Below are 16,610 nucleotides of genomic sequence, written 5' to 3'. Positions count from 1 at the left end.
GAATTTCTCTTTCATGAGACTCACAACCACTCTCAAAGGATCTATTATGGTCACATTACAGATTGGGAAACTGAGGCGCAGGGTGATGAGCTGCAGGTCTGAGTAAGAGAGCCAGCATCTGCCCCCACCACACTGAGACTACGTCCTGCCAAGGCCACTGGTGGTGGGCTCCCTGTTGTGGCTTGACCAACGTGGGAACCTCACTGTCACTTGCTCAGTTAGGAAGGAGCGGGATTTAGCTCCTCTGCTTCCCTCCCAGAGCTCACTTTGCAGCTACTCCACATCAAGGTTCCGTTTTCCCCAGACGGTGGGGGAGCTGAGCCAGGAAGGAGAGCACATTTTTCTGGGGGGGAGAGGCGGCTTACAGAGTGGAGGGTTTCTGGCCTCCACTCTCAGCTCCCTCGTCACCACTATCAGGGAAGACAATGAACCAAAGCAGTATCTGGGCAAACATCAAGCAGAGAATCTGCCTGACTGCACACACCAAAGCCAAGCTTCGAACCTGTAACCAGGGCTGGAGGGACCAAACCTCCCGGAATAAGCCAGTTTACGAGCTCACATCTTACACAGAGCCCGTCAGTGCAGAGAACCATGCATGTCCACATGAGCAAAACCAACACAACACGGGCAGAAGCAGTGACTGCCAAGAATTGGGCCCATTTCCCAAAGTGTGTTCCACAGGATGCTAGCCAAGTCCCTGCTCCCTTGGATTTGATAGGAGGATGAACTGCCACACTTACTGAGCACCACCAGTGAGTACGGCACTACACTAAGTGCTGCCCGCATGCGACACGACCGGGTACGGTCCTCACACCAATCCCAGGCGGCATTCTCTTTGTGCCACTACACAGCAATAATTGCTGTAGTTGTTGTGTTCCATCCAGCCGATGCTGACTCATAATGACCCTATAGGCCAGAGGAGAACTGCCTGGGTTTCTTGGACTGTAATCTTTACGGCAGCAGACTGCCAGGTCTTTCTCCTGCAGAGCCTCTGGGTGGGTTCAGCCTTTCAGTTAGCAGCCAAGCACATAGTCACTGCACCACCAGGGCTCCTTACAATAATAACAGCTCCACTCACTAAGAACTTCCTGCCTGCTGGCGCTGTGAGAAACACATTATCTGCCACGACTCATGAGGCATCAGGAACGTGCCCACAGTCACTGCCCCACCACCAAGATCAGAGCCGGAGGACATCCCCACCGTGCCTTGGACTCCAGCACATCCTTGCTGTTGAAAGACATCACTGGAACACGGACTCTGTGCTCAGAGTCCCTGCATTTGAATCCTGCTTTCACCACTTATAAACTGAGGAGCTTTGGGTAAGTGACTTAACCACTCACTGCCTCAGTTTCTTCATCTGTAAAATGACAATGAAAACTGTGCCTCCTTCATCGGAGCATGACAAGGACAAGAGGGATCTGTGACAGAAAAGACCTGGCAGTCTGGGTCGGTGAAGATGACAGCCCAGGAAACCCCACAGGGCAGGTCTACTGTGCCACATGGGGCCCCGTGCCTCAGAACTGACCAGAAAGCAGACAACAGGCTTAGACTGGAGCCTGGCTCACTGTGAGTGTTCAATGAGTCAGAAAGACTTTGCTGCCATTTATTCGTTATTTGTTATCACACAGCTTGGCCTCAGACAGCACACCTTCTCAGAGCTTCTCAGTGCTAGTGCTTCTAAGACTCTCCAAAGATGGTCTCAGTGACCACTTCCCCAAGTCCCCAGGGCCAGAGCCCCTCTGGGGGTCTGGATGCTGCCCTTACAGAAAATTGCCTGAGGCCAGAGCTCCACAAGGCACAACTTGGAAAAGGGACACCAGTAACCAGAGGCTGTCCACTTAGTAGAAGGGACACTAGAGACCAGCATCCATCTACTTAGCAGATGGGACACCAGCGACCAGCAGCTGTTCACTTAGTTAAAGGGACACCAGTGACCAGCAGCTGTTCACTTAGTTAAAGGGACACCAGCGACCAGCAGCCATCCACTTAGGAGACGGGACATCAGCGGTCGAGAGCTGCCGAGTGGATCTGGACCCCTGGCGAGCCCATGTGGGTCTGAGTAGCACTGTGCTCCCAGGGCTCTCAGTGGCTGGGATCTTTCAGAAGTGGGTCACCAGGCCCTTCTTCCCCGGCACTTGTGTGTGGATTTAAACCTAAACCCTTTGGGTGGACAGCCAAGCACGTTCACCATTTGCACCACCTAGAAATTGCTAGGAAAAGGCTACTTCATATTTAAAAACAAAGTCCTCTGAATGACAGGACAGTGTGGCAGCATCCCCCACTAACAAATGGATACCACACCACCCCTACCAAGCTCAGAGGTCCCCAGGGTCCAGGTAGCTCCTGTGGCAGGGTCCTGAGCTGCCCACCCAGCCCATGCCACACCCCTCTGTGTGGTTACATCAAGGGCTTGATCCCAGTTCCCTGTCACTGTCCTCTCCTGCCCCACCAGGATCACCCACCATGCTGAGTCTGCACATGGAGCGTGCTCTCACACCACCATCCTGGCAATGCCTGAGCCATGGCCTCCTGGAGAAGAGGTGTCGTCACCCTGGCAGTCCTGGATGCCCTTGTCAACAGACTCAATGGGGAGGCTCAGAGGGCTTTGAAGGAACCGAGAGTTATCGTCCCCATGCCTTGGCTATTTGATTTTTTTCCTTGTTTTAATCTTTCATCTGAAAGTAATTTATCGTCAAGCTTGTCGGGGCCCCTTACTTCTTGATGTCTTTGAAGACTATCAGAAGGACAGGGCAGTGGGAGAGGGTGCTGGTAGGAGGGTGGGTGCTTAGGACCCAGTTGTTTTGCAAAACTTCTGCTACGTATTGGAGATGAGCCCCACAGCAAACTTATGAGTGGGGGCTGCAAGACTTCCTGGCATAGACGGAGAGTACAAGAGACTAGGGAGAGTATGAGAGATGAAAGCGAGAGACACTAAGGAGATTGTGAGAGATGAGAGTGAGAGATACGGGAAAGGGCAAGAGACTCCCCTTTAGGTTAACTATTTGGGCCACCCAGGGACCTGGATATAGGCTGAATAGGGGGAGAAGACTGCTACTGGTGACATAGTGCCTAAGGCATTTGACTGCTAACCAGAAGGCTGGTGGTTCAAACCTACCAGCCACTCCTCAGAAGGAAGGTTGCACAATCCACTTCCGTAGTGATACCACCCTGGAAACCCAAGGAGGTTGCTATGAGTCGGGTTCGACTCAATGGCAGTGAGTTGAGTTGTTGCTGTGACTGTCTTTCTATATTCCTATTTTCTTCCTTTTTTGTTTTTTTGTTTTGTTTTATTTTCCTTGCCTCTTTTTTGTTATTGCTTTTTTGATGTTTGCAAGTGTGTTGCAGGCAGGTCAAAGCTGGTTACAGGACAAAACGTGAGCTTGTTCTCCTCCTTTTGGACCACTGATAAGAAAACCAAGCCCCATACCTAATCAAGAACTTGCCCCAGGGCCCATGCTTCCCCGTCAGAGCAACACTGCTCTCCTGACTCAGCAAGACCCTTCCGTGAGCAGAGTCCTTAGCTCGTTGTGACACTTGCATGGCATGTTCTTATTGTAACCCAGTACACATGTTAACTCATGGGAGCTCCACCCTGTCCTGAGGAAGGAGGGTAGGCTATCATGCCACTCTCTGGAGACAGAAGGAAGAGCCAGATGGTTGATGACTGCAGCAGTTGATGGCTGGGATGATGTGGAGCCAGAGCTGGGTCCAGAGTGACCCCCAACTCCTCATTTACATTTGCTGGATGGTAGTGCTGAGCCCTCAGTATCAAGATCAGTGAAAGATGGAAGACAATGGACACAACTAAATATTTACAGAGGAAGCAACAAAAAATCCTGGGAACCACGTGATCCGCAGATGCTTTGGAATTTTTTAAACCATTCCAAGAAGTTAACACTTAACCTCCAAGGGACAGCACACTGTACCCAGCAGACTTCACCCAGAGAGATTGGATCCTGTGGATGAAGAACACTCTGTAGTTGGGAGTTCTATCTTGGAATTCCTTGTAGACACTGTGATCTCTTGAAAACATCTTAATTATCAGAGCAAGAGAGTCCTCATTCAGAGGAAGTGTAGGTCTTTCTACCAGATCAGCATCTCCATGGTACCTTGGCCTCATTCCATAGGCAACTCATTGACTCAAAAGACAAATGCTGTCAAAGCTCCAAATACTGGAATCTGTGTTCATAATGATGCCATCTCATTCCATCCAGCGATGCAATCACCAGCTCCATGAAGAGCTCACGGCAGAAGCAGAAGGAAGAGATATTTTGAAAGATGGCAGAAAAGGTAGACAAGCTACCTACACAGACCTTCCGCAACAAAGCAATGAGAAACTAATTGAAACCGATGCAGAGGACGATCCTGGAACCCTGAGCTTAGAAGGGAAGGATAAAGAAGTGGGTTAAATACCAACTAGTAGAAGAACCTGAATGAAACAGTGAGTAAGGAGACAGACAAATGGAGCTGCAGGCTGCCGGCTGTCCTGAAGGCACAGATATTTTGAATATTTCAACAGCAACCTAAGAATCAGCTCTGCTCATCAAGGCTGCACGGGTAAGGACTGCACTGGTACCTGAAGACCAGAAGGGAGATCAGTGAGGAAGGGGAGAGGTGGACCTGTGGACTGCGAGGAACTATCCTGAGGGTGCAGCCATTTTTGATGTTTGCAAGTGGCCGGCACAGCCGTTTTGAGTGTGTGCAGGTGGTGGTTCTTGCTTGCACTGTGACCTGGGAGTGGGCTCTGTCTGCCAAGGACAGCATGGACAACCGCACTGGAGACTGATGATTGGAGAGGTGCAATACTCCCCTTGTTACTCTTGTGCCCTGTAGCTTTTGGTGAACAGGCAGGTGGCCATCCCCCACCTCCACCCACCTTCTTGACCCGCAGGGGTTCCATCACAGTCTACCCTGGCAGAGTCTGTGTGCCATGCCCCACCTCCCACAGTTTGATTTTTAAATTAGTCTTTCTATCTTCCTATTTTCTTCCTTTTTTGTTTTCTTTTCTTTTCCTTGCCTCTTTCCTGTCCCTGGCTCTTATTTATTTATTTATCACTCTTTTTCCTCTTCTTTTCTTCTTTCTTTCTTTCAGATCTTCCCATCCTTTGTTTTCCCCTTTACGGCCTTCCCTATTCTTTCACTCCTGCTCTTTGCTCTCAATTCCCCCTCCCCAGATATTGTGGCACTTTCTCCCCCCTCTCTCTTTGCTCTCAATTCCCCCTCCCCAGATATTGTGGCACTTTCTTCCCCCTGTCTTTTTCACATTATCTTTATTTTATCCATTTGTAATATATTTTGAGAATTTTTCTTCTTATTTATTGCATTTATTTTGTCTCTCTTTTTTTGTGATTGTTCCTGTTTTCTTATGTGGTTTGAGTTTTTGTTCTCGTTTTTTTTTTTTTTTTCTTTTTCTTTTTCTTGGTCGTTTTCTGGGTTTTTTTGTTGTTTTTTTTGTTTGTTTGTTTGTTTGTTTATTTAAGTGAGAGTGAGATAGCAACCATTCCCACACAACCCAACCATACCTGTACCTCTTGCAGCCCCACCCACTGAGTGAGGGCCACCAGTTACTTTTGCACCAACTGACCAACAATAGATGGCAGCCAATACCAGTTCAACTCACCCTCAACTGCTCTTTATGAACAGCTAACAGAGATCCGTGCACACACTCTCTATCACACCCAGCAGGAATCGGGTGGTGAGTGCCTAAGTGCTACTGACCAGCAAACAGAGGAGCACAGTACCCTGCTCACACAGATGTGTCAAAACAAAATAAGGAGGGAAAAAAATCTTATGTGAATCACACCAACATACAACCACAAATTAAACACAAACACAACACCACCAAAATATCTTGGAGACAATGGACCATCACAGTCCACACAAAAAAGCAAGATAAAGTGGTGGAAACAAAGGACCAAGATACAAACCCAGAAAATATCCCTGAGGAAGAAGCAACATTAGAACTCCATGACAAGGAAGTCAAAAGAACTGTATTTGGGTATCTTCAATGGACTGAGAGACAAATTAAGGAAAACACTGACAAAATTAAGGAAAACACAGAATAAAAGGTCTAGAAGAATTTAGGAAACTAATACAACAACATATTGACAAAATAAACAACAGAATTAAAAGCAATACAAAAAAAAAAAACAAAACAGAAATCCAGAAGAGTAATACTAAGACTTCAGAAACAGGTAACACATTGAATGGGAAAAGGAGTAGAATAAAATCATTGGAAGACAGAATTAATGAGATAGAAAACAAATACCTCAATATTACTTTATTAAGGGATCAATCAGAAAAAAGATCAAAACATCATGAAGAAACTCTAAGATTCATGTAGGATACCATCAAGAGGAATAACCTATGTGTAACTGGAATTCCAGAACAGAGAGATAGATAAAACCTCAGAGAAAATTGTCAAAGGTTTGCTGGAAGAGAATTTCTCTAATATGATGAAAGATGAGAATATATCCATTCAAGAAGTTCAACAAACCCCAAACAGGAAAGACCCCAAAAGAAAAACACCAAGACATATCAGCATCAAACTCACCAAAACTAAAGACAAAGATAGAATTTGGAAGCCCAGGAAAAACAAAAAGTTACCTAAAAAGGGCAACCATAAGACTAAGCTATGATTTTTTTTGGCAGAAACCATGTGGCAAGAAAGCAATGGTTTGATATATATTAAAAAACTCTGAAAGAAAAAAATCTCCAACCAAAAATTATATATCCTGCAAAACTGTCTATCAAATATGAGGGTGAAATTAGGAGATTTCCAGATAAGCAGAAAATAAGGGAATTTGTTAAAACCAGTCCAACTTTACAAAAGATGCTAAAGGGAGTCCTTCAGATAGAGAAACAACAACCAATGATTAACACACACGATGATATAACCCATACACCAACCCAGTTATAGAAGTATCCAAAGTAAAATAAACTTATAAGACTGTAAACAGGGAACAAGAGACATCAATTGGTAAATGAGGACAACTACAAACCAAAAAGAAGGAATAAATAGAGTAGTTAAGAACTTCCAAATGGTCAGGAAGGCAAGACAATTGTGAGATAGAAAAGACAGCTTCAAATTTGAGAAGAAAATGATAAATTACAGGGTAACCTCAAAGATGAATAATAAACCTTCGCATCAAAATAAAAAAAGACAAAAACAAATACTTAGCAAATACTAAAACAAGAGCAATCAAGGCAATGATAACATGATTCATAAACAAAATGAACTCAGCACAGAAAATTATATGGAACAAAGAAATCAGCAATGCCATGAAAAAATACATAACAAAATGACATCAATAAATTCATACTTGTCAATAATTACACTGAATGTAAATGGATTAAATACACCATTCAAGAGACAGAGAGTTGCAGACTGGAGAAGAAAACATGACCCATCAATATTCTGTCTACAAGAGACTCACCTTAGAAACAAAGACAAAAATAGACTAAAAATAAAAGGTTGGAAAAAGATATACCAAGCAAATGGCAACCAAAAGAGAGCTAGAGTGGCAATATTAATTTCTGATACAACAGACTTTAAGACAAAAATGACCATAAGAGACAAGGAAGGACATTATTAATGATTAAAGGATCACTTGAACAAGAGGACATAACCATGATAAATATTTATGCACCCATTGAAAGAGCCCCAACATACACAGATTAGACTTTAACAGAATTGAAAAGACAAATAGATGACTTCACACTCATAATAGGAGACTTTAATACAGCACTTTCAATGAAAGATAGAACAACTGGAAAGAAACTCAACAAAGATACGGAAGAGCTAAACAATAAAATCCTGACCTGAAAGACATCTATAGAGCTCTTCACCCAACAACAGCACAGCATACATTCTTTTCTAGTGCACATGGAACCATATATTAAGCCACAAAGCAAGCCTCAATAAATTGAAAAACACTGAAATACTGCAAAGCATCTTCTCAGATCACAATGCTATAAAATTAGAAAACAGCACTAGGAAGACCGATGGAAAAAGAACAAATATGTGAAAACTGATACACCATCCTCAAAAGTGACTGAGTAATAGAAGAAATAAAAAATGAAATTAAAAAATTCCTTGAATCAAATGAGAATGAATACACAAAATTGCAAAATCTTTGGGACATAGCAAAAGCAGTTCCCAGAGGGCAATTTATAGCAATAGACGCACACATCAAAAAAGAAGAAAGAGCCAAAATCAACACCTTAACCCAACATCTCCAACAATTAGAAAAAGAGCAGTAAAAAAAAAAAAAAAAAGTTACAGTCACTAGAAGAAAAGAAATAATAAAGATTCGAGCACAAATCAATGAAACAGAAAACAGAAAGACAACAGAAAAAACCAACATGACTAGAAGTTAGTTCTTTAAAAAGATTAATCAAATCGACAAACCACTAGCAAACTCAACAAAGGAAAAGAAGGAGAAGATGTAAATAACCTGAATAAGAGATGAAAGGGATGATGTCACAACAGACCCAACAGAAATCAAAAGAACATTAATCAGGATACTATGCAGAACTGTATAGTATCTGAACCTAGAAAAAGTGGACAGATTTCTAGAAACACACTACTTACCTAAACTAACACAGACTGAGGTGGAAAAGGTGAGCAGACCCATAACAAAAGAAGAAATCAAATAGATCATTACAAAAATTACCAACAAAAAAAAGTCCTAGCACAGATGATTTCACTGGGGAAATCTACCAATCATGCAGAGAAAAGCTGACACCAATCCTCCTCAAACTGTTCCAGAACATAAAAAAGGATGGAATCCTCCCAAAATCATTTTATGAGGCAAGCGTACCCCTGATACCAAAACCAGGCAAAGCCACCACTACAAAGGAAAACTACAGACCAACATCCCTCATGAATATGAGGCAGTGAGGAATTTGGTGATGTTATCATTCTCAAGCCTGCCGCAAAAGACCTCTGTAAAGCGTTAAGGAGCAAAGACATCACTTTGAAGACTAAAGTGTGCCTAACCCAAGCCATAATATTTTCAATCACCTCATATGCAATTAAAAGATGGACAATGAATAAGGAAGATCAAAGAAGAATTGATGCCTTTGAATTTTGGTGTTGGCAAAGAATACTGAAAATACCTGGACGGCCAGAAGAACTAACAAATCTGTCCTAGAAGAAGTGCAGTCGGAATGCTCCTTAGAAGCGACAATGGCCAGACTCTGTCTCACCTTCTTTGGTCAGGTTGTCAGAAGGGACCGGTCCCCAGAGAAGGATATCATGCTTGATAAAGTGGAGGGTCAGTGAAAAAGGGGAAGACCCTTAGTGAGATGGACTGACACAGTGGCTGCCATGCCTGGCTCTGTCAGCCAAGATTGTGAACCTGGTGCAGGACTGGGCAGTGTTTTGTTCTGTTGGACACAGGGTCAGCACTGGTTGGATATGGCACTGAACAACAACAACAACAGCATTCTCATGCCAATCCCAAAGGCAAGCAAGGACTGGATTTATACACATACTGATCATACAAGTCAGTAATAATGTAAACTGCATAAAAAAAGGAAAAAGGTCATGTCAGAATCAACTTATGATAGTCTTCAGAACAGAGCCCACTGTAAGCCAGGGACTACCTTATTATAATCTCCCTATAACCCTAGGAGATACACATATGTATAAATACAGGTAAGTAAACACACACACATTACAAATATATGAGTACATTTATACATGTGTGTATATGTGTGGCTACATGTATGTAGATCAATGTCTACAGATATATGCCTATCTACATGCAGGGATACATGTGTCTATGTGTGTACTCCATTTTACATATATGGATACATAGTTCTCTATTTTACAGCGAGGACACCAGGTCTCAAAAAGATCAAGTGACTTGCCTGAGGTCACACAGCTTGTGAGCTGCTGGCCTCAGTATGTGAAGCCAGGTGTCTCTACCTCCCAAGTCCGTGATCTTACCTAACCCCTTTACCCAAAACCCTGAATGCAAACTGCTAAGCCCTCGGCTTCTCTGTGCCGACAACCATGGTCACACACCAAGTGTGTGGAGCCTCAGCGTATACTGTCTGGAACATCAAACGGAACGCAGCCCACACAGAGCCAGGCTGGCCTGAATGCAAACTGCTAAGCCCTCGGCTTCTCTGTGCCGACCACCATGGTCACACACCAAGTGTGTGGAGCCTCAGCGTATACTGTCTGGAACATCAAACGGAACGCAGCCCACACAGAGCCAGCCTGGCGGCCAGCTCTCCCCCATCACTGTAAGGAGGCTCAAGTCACTCTCATGGGCCAGCCTCCAGAGCTAGAGTAGAATTTCCAAAACAAGCATTCATTCATTGTATGACATGATCTCTCAAGAAATAATAAAACAAATACCTACCATTGTGAATATTAAGTTGATTATGTATCTTGAATTAGCACCAATTTTTAAAAAAATAAAGATGCTTCACATAGAGTTTACAATCAATAAAATGATCCCAAGCATGGCAGTCACCATGTACTGAGCTCTCACTTGGAAGCAAACATGACGGCAGCACTTGGCATGCATTACCTCCTTTAAACTCCCAAGAACTCTAGTGGCAGCTCTTATTATCACCATCCCTATTGTTAATAATGCTTTAAAATGTAATTTAAGAAACCTTTGGTTTATTTCAAGGAGCTCTAGTGGGGTAGTGCTTAAAAAGCATTTGTCTGCGAAGCAAAAGGTCTGCAGTTTGAATCCACCAGCCCCTTTAGGGAGAAAGATGAGGCAGTCTGCTTCCACAAAGATTAATAACTTTGGAAAACCTACGGGGCAATTTTACTCTGTCCTCCAGGGGTGCTGCTGAGTCAGAATCGACTCCGTGGCAAAGGGTATGATTTGGGTTTTGCTGCTGGAAAGACTACAGCCTAGGAAACTCCATGGGCCAGTTCTGCACTGCCCTCTAGGGACACAGTGAGTCAGACGTGATGGCAATGGGTTTGGTTTGGACATTGCTTTCGTAAAGATTGGCAGCCTTGGAAATACGTTCTGGGAAAGTTCTACTCTGTCCCAAAGAGATTTTTTTGTTTGTTTGTTTACTTCTACTTCATATGTTTTCTATGATCCTGAAGAATCTGCCATTTTTTTTGGTTTGTTTTGTTTTGCAAACAGAAAGCAGATTCATCCCATCTCATCTTTTTGCCAACATGTTAGACTCTGTGCTGAGAGGAATGCAGGCTGAATGACACCGCTGGACAGTGTAGGGAAGGGTTTAGTGACAAGCACCTCTGTATCTTTTCAGCGTGGCCTCTCACATCTCCCTCGGTGGGGCCACCTCCATATGCACGGATCTGAGAAAGCAATGCGCACCCAGGGGAAACGGGCCGCCGCTGGGGCTTGCTACTTACCAGCTCCGTGTGAACTTTAAGATGTGCCTGTAGTTTATATTTATCTGGAGTCGAGTAGTCACAGCCGTCAGTGGGACACTTCAGCAGGACGTTACTGTGTTTCTGAATGACATGGCGTTTAAGGCAGTTTTTGGTGATGGATGAGTAATGACACTGGGAGCAATAGTACAGATGTTCTCGGGTGTGAGTGCGGACATGCATGTCAAAATGCACTTGGTACCAAAAAAGTTTGCCTAAAAAAATATTTCCACATCAGAACAAGGAACTTTGTTTTATACGGAACTTGATTTTTTAAAAACTCTTTTTCAGCTACGATGTTTCTCTCCCTCTCTTGCTTGTCCGGGTTGCCCTTCATGTTTTCCACCATACCTGCATGGAAATGGCCTTTTACAGGTGGGGGACTGACTGCCAACATTAAGGGTGCTGCTGTTTTTGCCTGAGGTCAGAGCTGAGGAAGGAGGAGCCAGTGTTGGCTGAGGGCTATTAGGGTGCCAAGCGCTCTAACACGGGCGGGCATCAGTCACAGAGTCTCTAAACTCTGATGACTCCTGGGACGCACGGTCCTGCGCTGGGCCTTTCCCTCCTGTGCTGCCAGCTCTCCACGAGATTCCAAAGGCACTTTGTGACTCTGCAGGGTTATCGGGAGGCCCTTCCGGTATGGAGCTGCAGCCCTACCTAGAACATGGCCACAACTCAACACTCTACTTTAAACGTGTCATGTGCCAGAAGGAGGATTCTTGGTTAAAGCTCTGAGGTGGTGGAATAAACCTGCTGTGAACATCTGGCCAAGCCTACCCACTTCTCTGAGATTTTTAAAGACCAGCCACTAAACTGCAACGCAGGCGGGCACCCATTCCTGTCTACATGTGGAGAACAGCTCACTTCGAAGAAGCTCACTTTGCAAAGAGACATGAGCTCAGGCCATACCCAGGAGACCCCGGGCACGACCAGAGCAGCTGGGGCAGCCAGGAAGGAGAACGCCCACTGGCCACTCACCCAGCCCCACCCTCCTTACCACAGTATTCACACTCCAGGTCTCCGTACACCTTCCGGATCCTCTCACACAAACTGGTGGTCATTTGCTTCTTCTGTAAACTATTCAGGATCTTCATGAAGGGGGTGATGTCACTTTGGGGCTCTGAAGCAGGTTTGTATGAGTCAAGCTGACAAATGACAGTGTCCCCACCACCCGCCACCGGAGGAAGAAGTTTAGAGGTGTCGGCTGGGTTTGCCTTGCGATACCCGCTTGAATCTGGGTTATGGGGTGGAAGGGCAGCAGTGTTCTGCCCTTCATGAGGAGGGCTCTCTACGTCCAGGGCCTCCTGGGGTGGGTTAGCGTCTTTGTCCTTGGACAGCAGTAGTGTGACCCCTTTGTCCTGAGTCTGGGTTGGGTCTCTGTGCTGGAGGTCCACAGTCTTTTCAGGCTCAGCAGGAACCTCAGCAGCAGAGGAGGTATCATTTCTCAACAGAAAGTTATCAGAAACCACCGCCGGTGAAGGCAGGCTCAGTGAGACCACAGTGGCTCCCGGCTCGCAGTGGGGCAGGGTGCCTCCTTGGGTCAGAGGTACAGTTGAGTGCTTGGCCGGGGCAGCGATTTTCCTTGGGGCCTCTGGCTCCTTCTGGCCATCCTGAGGCCGAGCATCTGCAGGACAGGTCACCTCCTTGGGGGCGTTCACCCCCTGGAACACACACTCCTCCTCAGCCAGCTGCAGCTGGTCCCCCAGGGCCTCCTGGTGAATGTCCCCACCAGGCTCCAGCAGGCAGAAGCTCTGGTTGATGGAGCTGTTGAAGACCAAGACCTCCTGGGAAGCCCCGTGCACCTCTCTGATGTGGGCACGCAGCCTGACGGAGCTGACGAACTTCTTGAGGCACACGGCACAGACGTACACAAAGGGGTGCTTACGGATATGCAGCTCCAGCGCCTGGTACTTGGTGGCGCCATGGCCACAGAGCTCACAGGCAAAGGGCCACTGGTCCCCGTGCACCAGCATGTGGCGGTCACGGTCCAGCTCATTCTTGAACTTACGCTCACAGATGTGGCAGTCGTACAGAAGCTGCCGCTTGCCCTCCCTGGTCATCAGGCAGAGCTTGTCCAAGGCCTCCCGGACCTTCTGGTCCTGTGGGTCGTGCGCGTCTCGGATGTGCTTGATGAGGTTCTTGACATCGGAGTACTTCTTCTTGCAGAATCGGCAGTGCTGTTTGATCTTCTTGTGCACTCGCTCGACATGCACCTTGAGGTGGCCCTTACTCAGGCAGGTGAAGGTGCAGTAGTCACAGGCAAACTTCTCACCCGTGTGCTTGCGCAAGTGCACATTGAGGTTGGCCTTGATGGCACTAGCGTAGCTGCACTGGGAGCACTTGTACGGCTTCTCGTTGGTGTGGATCCGCAGGTGCGCCTGTAGCGAGTGCTTGAACTTGAAGACCTTGTTGCAGTACTCACACGTGAAGATTTTGAGCTGGGTGGGACCTAGTCTGGGGAGAGATGACAGCACAGTTACATTGGACATTTTGCACCTTCTTAGATTCTTGTTACGAATTTGCTTCTTAGGAACCTAACACCAAGAGCTGAACAATAAACAAAATGAGACTGAGGATGGGTGGTTTCATTCAATAAGCAGGACCTAAGGGTCCACCAGGAACCAGGCACATACAAAGACAAAAGAGTCAGTCCTTGCAAAAAGGGGGTAGTAGGAGCAGCTTCTGACCTTCTCTAACTTCAAGAGGTGGAAGGAGGATCCAGAAAAACATCAACAGCCCAAGACCAATTCTTATGAGGCAGAGGTCAGATATGCTGCCACGTCACCCTCCAACCTTTTTACTAGTTCTGACACCAACCATCCCTCCCATTGCACTTTCTACTTCTCTGCAGGGTTCAATAATTCATTGCAATGGCCACACAGAACTCACAGACAATACTCACAATGATTGGGTTTTTCAGGGAAATGACAGGTTACAATTGAGAATCAGAAACAAGGCAGGACACGGTACTTCAATCAGGACAGCTGCTGCTCAGCCATGATGCAGGCACCCTTCTCTCTGGCCTTGGCCTCTGCCCTGCTCAGGCCAGTGTTACAAAGCTCTTTTAAAGCTTTGATTATAGGTTCCCAAAGAGGCATCCCACTCTGCAGCAAGCCTCCTGCCCAAAGGCACTCAGCTTCCTCACTCCCTGGGCTGGCAAGGCCACCACTCTGTCTCATGCTGGTCTCTTGGTTCTGCCGCCTTCTCTCTGCCATCATTTCAGCACAGGGATGTCGGTTCCAAGGACACACTCCACTCCTGGCTGCTCTTTCTTGATGGTAGTTAGATCCCCCTTTTAGCCTCTGGGATGGCTCATTATAAGCCCAGTGAGATGGCAAATCTGACCAATCCTCATGCTAGGGTTCCATATACCTCATTTGCATGGTTCCACACCCACAAGGGTACCATGTACCATAGTTACATATGGTGGGCCACCTTGGTGGGCCACCTGCACCTCGTATTTGCCTAGCTCCAAGCAGTCACCTGGTGGGAGTCACAAAGGTCATGGTTCGAAGGACCACATGAAGTAATTCACTGCACCTCAGTCCCTGTCCCTGAGGAATGCAGAGCCTAGTGGGAGGGGGACCAGGATTGCAAGTGAGTGCATTACGGTGTGACAAGTGTCAGATGGGATAAACAAGAGAAAGAGGTGAAAAAAGAAACAGCCCTCTAAGCTGAATTAAAAAGAGCCCTGCTGGCACAGTAGTTAAGTGCTCAGCTGCTAACCAATCAGTTGTTGGTTCAAACCCACCACCCTTTCCATGGGAGAAGAGACCTGGCAATAAGCTCATGTAAAGATCACAGCCTAGGAAACCCTATCGAGTGATTCCACTCTGTCGTGTAAGGTTGCTAGGAGTCAGAATCGACTCAATGGCACACAACCACCACCACCTGGGTGAAGGCAGTAGGGAAACTTTGCTGAAGAGGACCGATGAAGGCAGAGGGAAGAAGGACGTGCCATTCACACATGCACCACAGTAACACCTGGGCTCCAGAGTTGGCCTGCGTAGACCCGGGGCAGCTGGAAGGACCAGGGTGAACGAAGCAAGCTCAGTCGGCCATGAAACTGGATGCAGCCTGCTCATGTCTGCTCAGTAGCTTCACTGATCCCAGTGTGCCCCCTCACTTTCCATGTGAGGGCTGGCCACCTGAACGCCTTCATCCATCCTCCGTGTCTTTGCTTCTGCCAGGAGAACTGACAGGTCTGACGAACGAATCTGGCACAGGACCAAGCACTCACGGCTGAGCCCCCTTCTCATGAGGATGTGCCTGCCTGCAGAGAACGGGTGGGTGACACAGCAGAAACTCTGCCGGGTGGGCACCTGTGAGCTGGCCAGCAGCAGGCGAGAACTGCAGGTTGTGGGGTGGCCAGGCTGTCCACCTGGAGGACAGAGGCAGCACACTGCTGATGTGCACTGAGGGAGCGATTTTCTCCCACCGCTCTGTCCTCAGTAGAGCTTATGCTGAATCCCCACCTTCTGCTCCTCTGACTCAGCTGATTCCAAACTCAGAAAGGAAATAGGACTGTCAATCTTTAACCTTGTACACCACTGACTGACTAATGCTGGCCATTCACTCACACCTGCCCATGTGTCCCCGGCAGCGTGGCAGACATGGTGAATACGGTGCACTACAAAAGCATGACCTGCCCTGAGGAGCCTTTCTCCTTCAACAAGGCAGCATGTGCTCAGATGGAGCTGGTGAGAGTGACAGCAACAACTGCTGACAACTTACAATGCGCCAAATCACAAGCGAGTATTTAATCCCAACCCCATTTCTAGACCCGTTTTATTGCTGATAACTTACAATACGCCAAATCACAAGCGAAGTATTTAATCCCAATCCCATTTCTAGACCCGTTTTACAGTTGAGGGAACTGAGCATCTGCCTAAGGTCATACACTTTGTATGCGGTAAAGCTAGGATTTGAACCCATGCAGACAGTATGACTTTAGAGCCTGGGCTCCACAGGGTTTTCAATGGATGATTTTTTCAAAGAATGCCAGGCTTTTCCTCCCAGGTCCCTCAGGTGGAGTCAAACCACCAGTCTCTTAGTTAGCAGTGAAATGCTTAACCATCTGCACCAGTACCACCAGAAACATTGGTAATTCTAGCCCCACTCGTGGGAGAACAGCCTGAGCATGTATTTCTGGAAGGCCCAGCCGTGAACACACCGTGGAGCACAGTTCCACTCTGATACACAGAAATGCCATGAGTCAGAACTGGCT

At 46.6% G+C, this 16,610-nt stretch overlaps 1 protein-coding gene across 1 annotated transcript in view; it reads right to left on the bottom strand.

Annotated features, from left to right (window-relative positions):
• ZFAT (zinc finger and AT-hook domain containing) overlaps window positions 1-16,610 on the bottom strand; it is a 257,978-nt gene that overhangs the window by 163,119 nt on the left and 78,249 nt on the right. Inside the window, exons 5-6 of the mRNA XM_007940573.2 lie at window positions 12,381-13,837; window positions 11,366-11,598 (exon numbers count right to left, since the gene is read on the bottom strand). Of these exons, the coding sequence (XP_007938764.1) occupies window positions 11,366-11,598; window positions 12,381-13,837 (1,690 nt within the window). The remainder of the gene's footprint in view (window positions 1-11,365; window positions 11,599-12,380; window positions 13,838-16,610) is intronic.

This window comes from Orycteropus afer, unplaced genomic scaffold (genome assembly GCF_000298275.1).
Source record: "Orycteropus afer afer isolate SDZICR_OR568_19922 unplaced genomic scaffold, OryAfe1.0 scaffold00069, whole genome shotgun sequence".
Lineage (NCBI taxonomy): Eukaryota > Metazoa > Chordata > Mammalia > Tubulidentata > Orycteropodidae > Orycteropus > Orycteropus afer.
The sequence above is the reverse complement of the archived record's forward strand: the minus strand, read 5'-3'. Positions and strand labels throughout refer to the sequence as shown.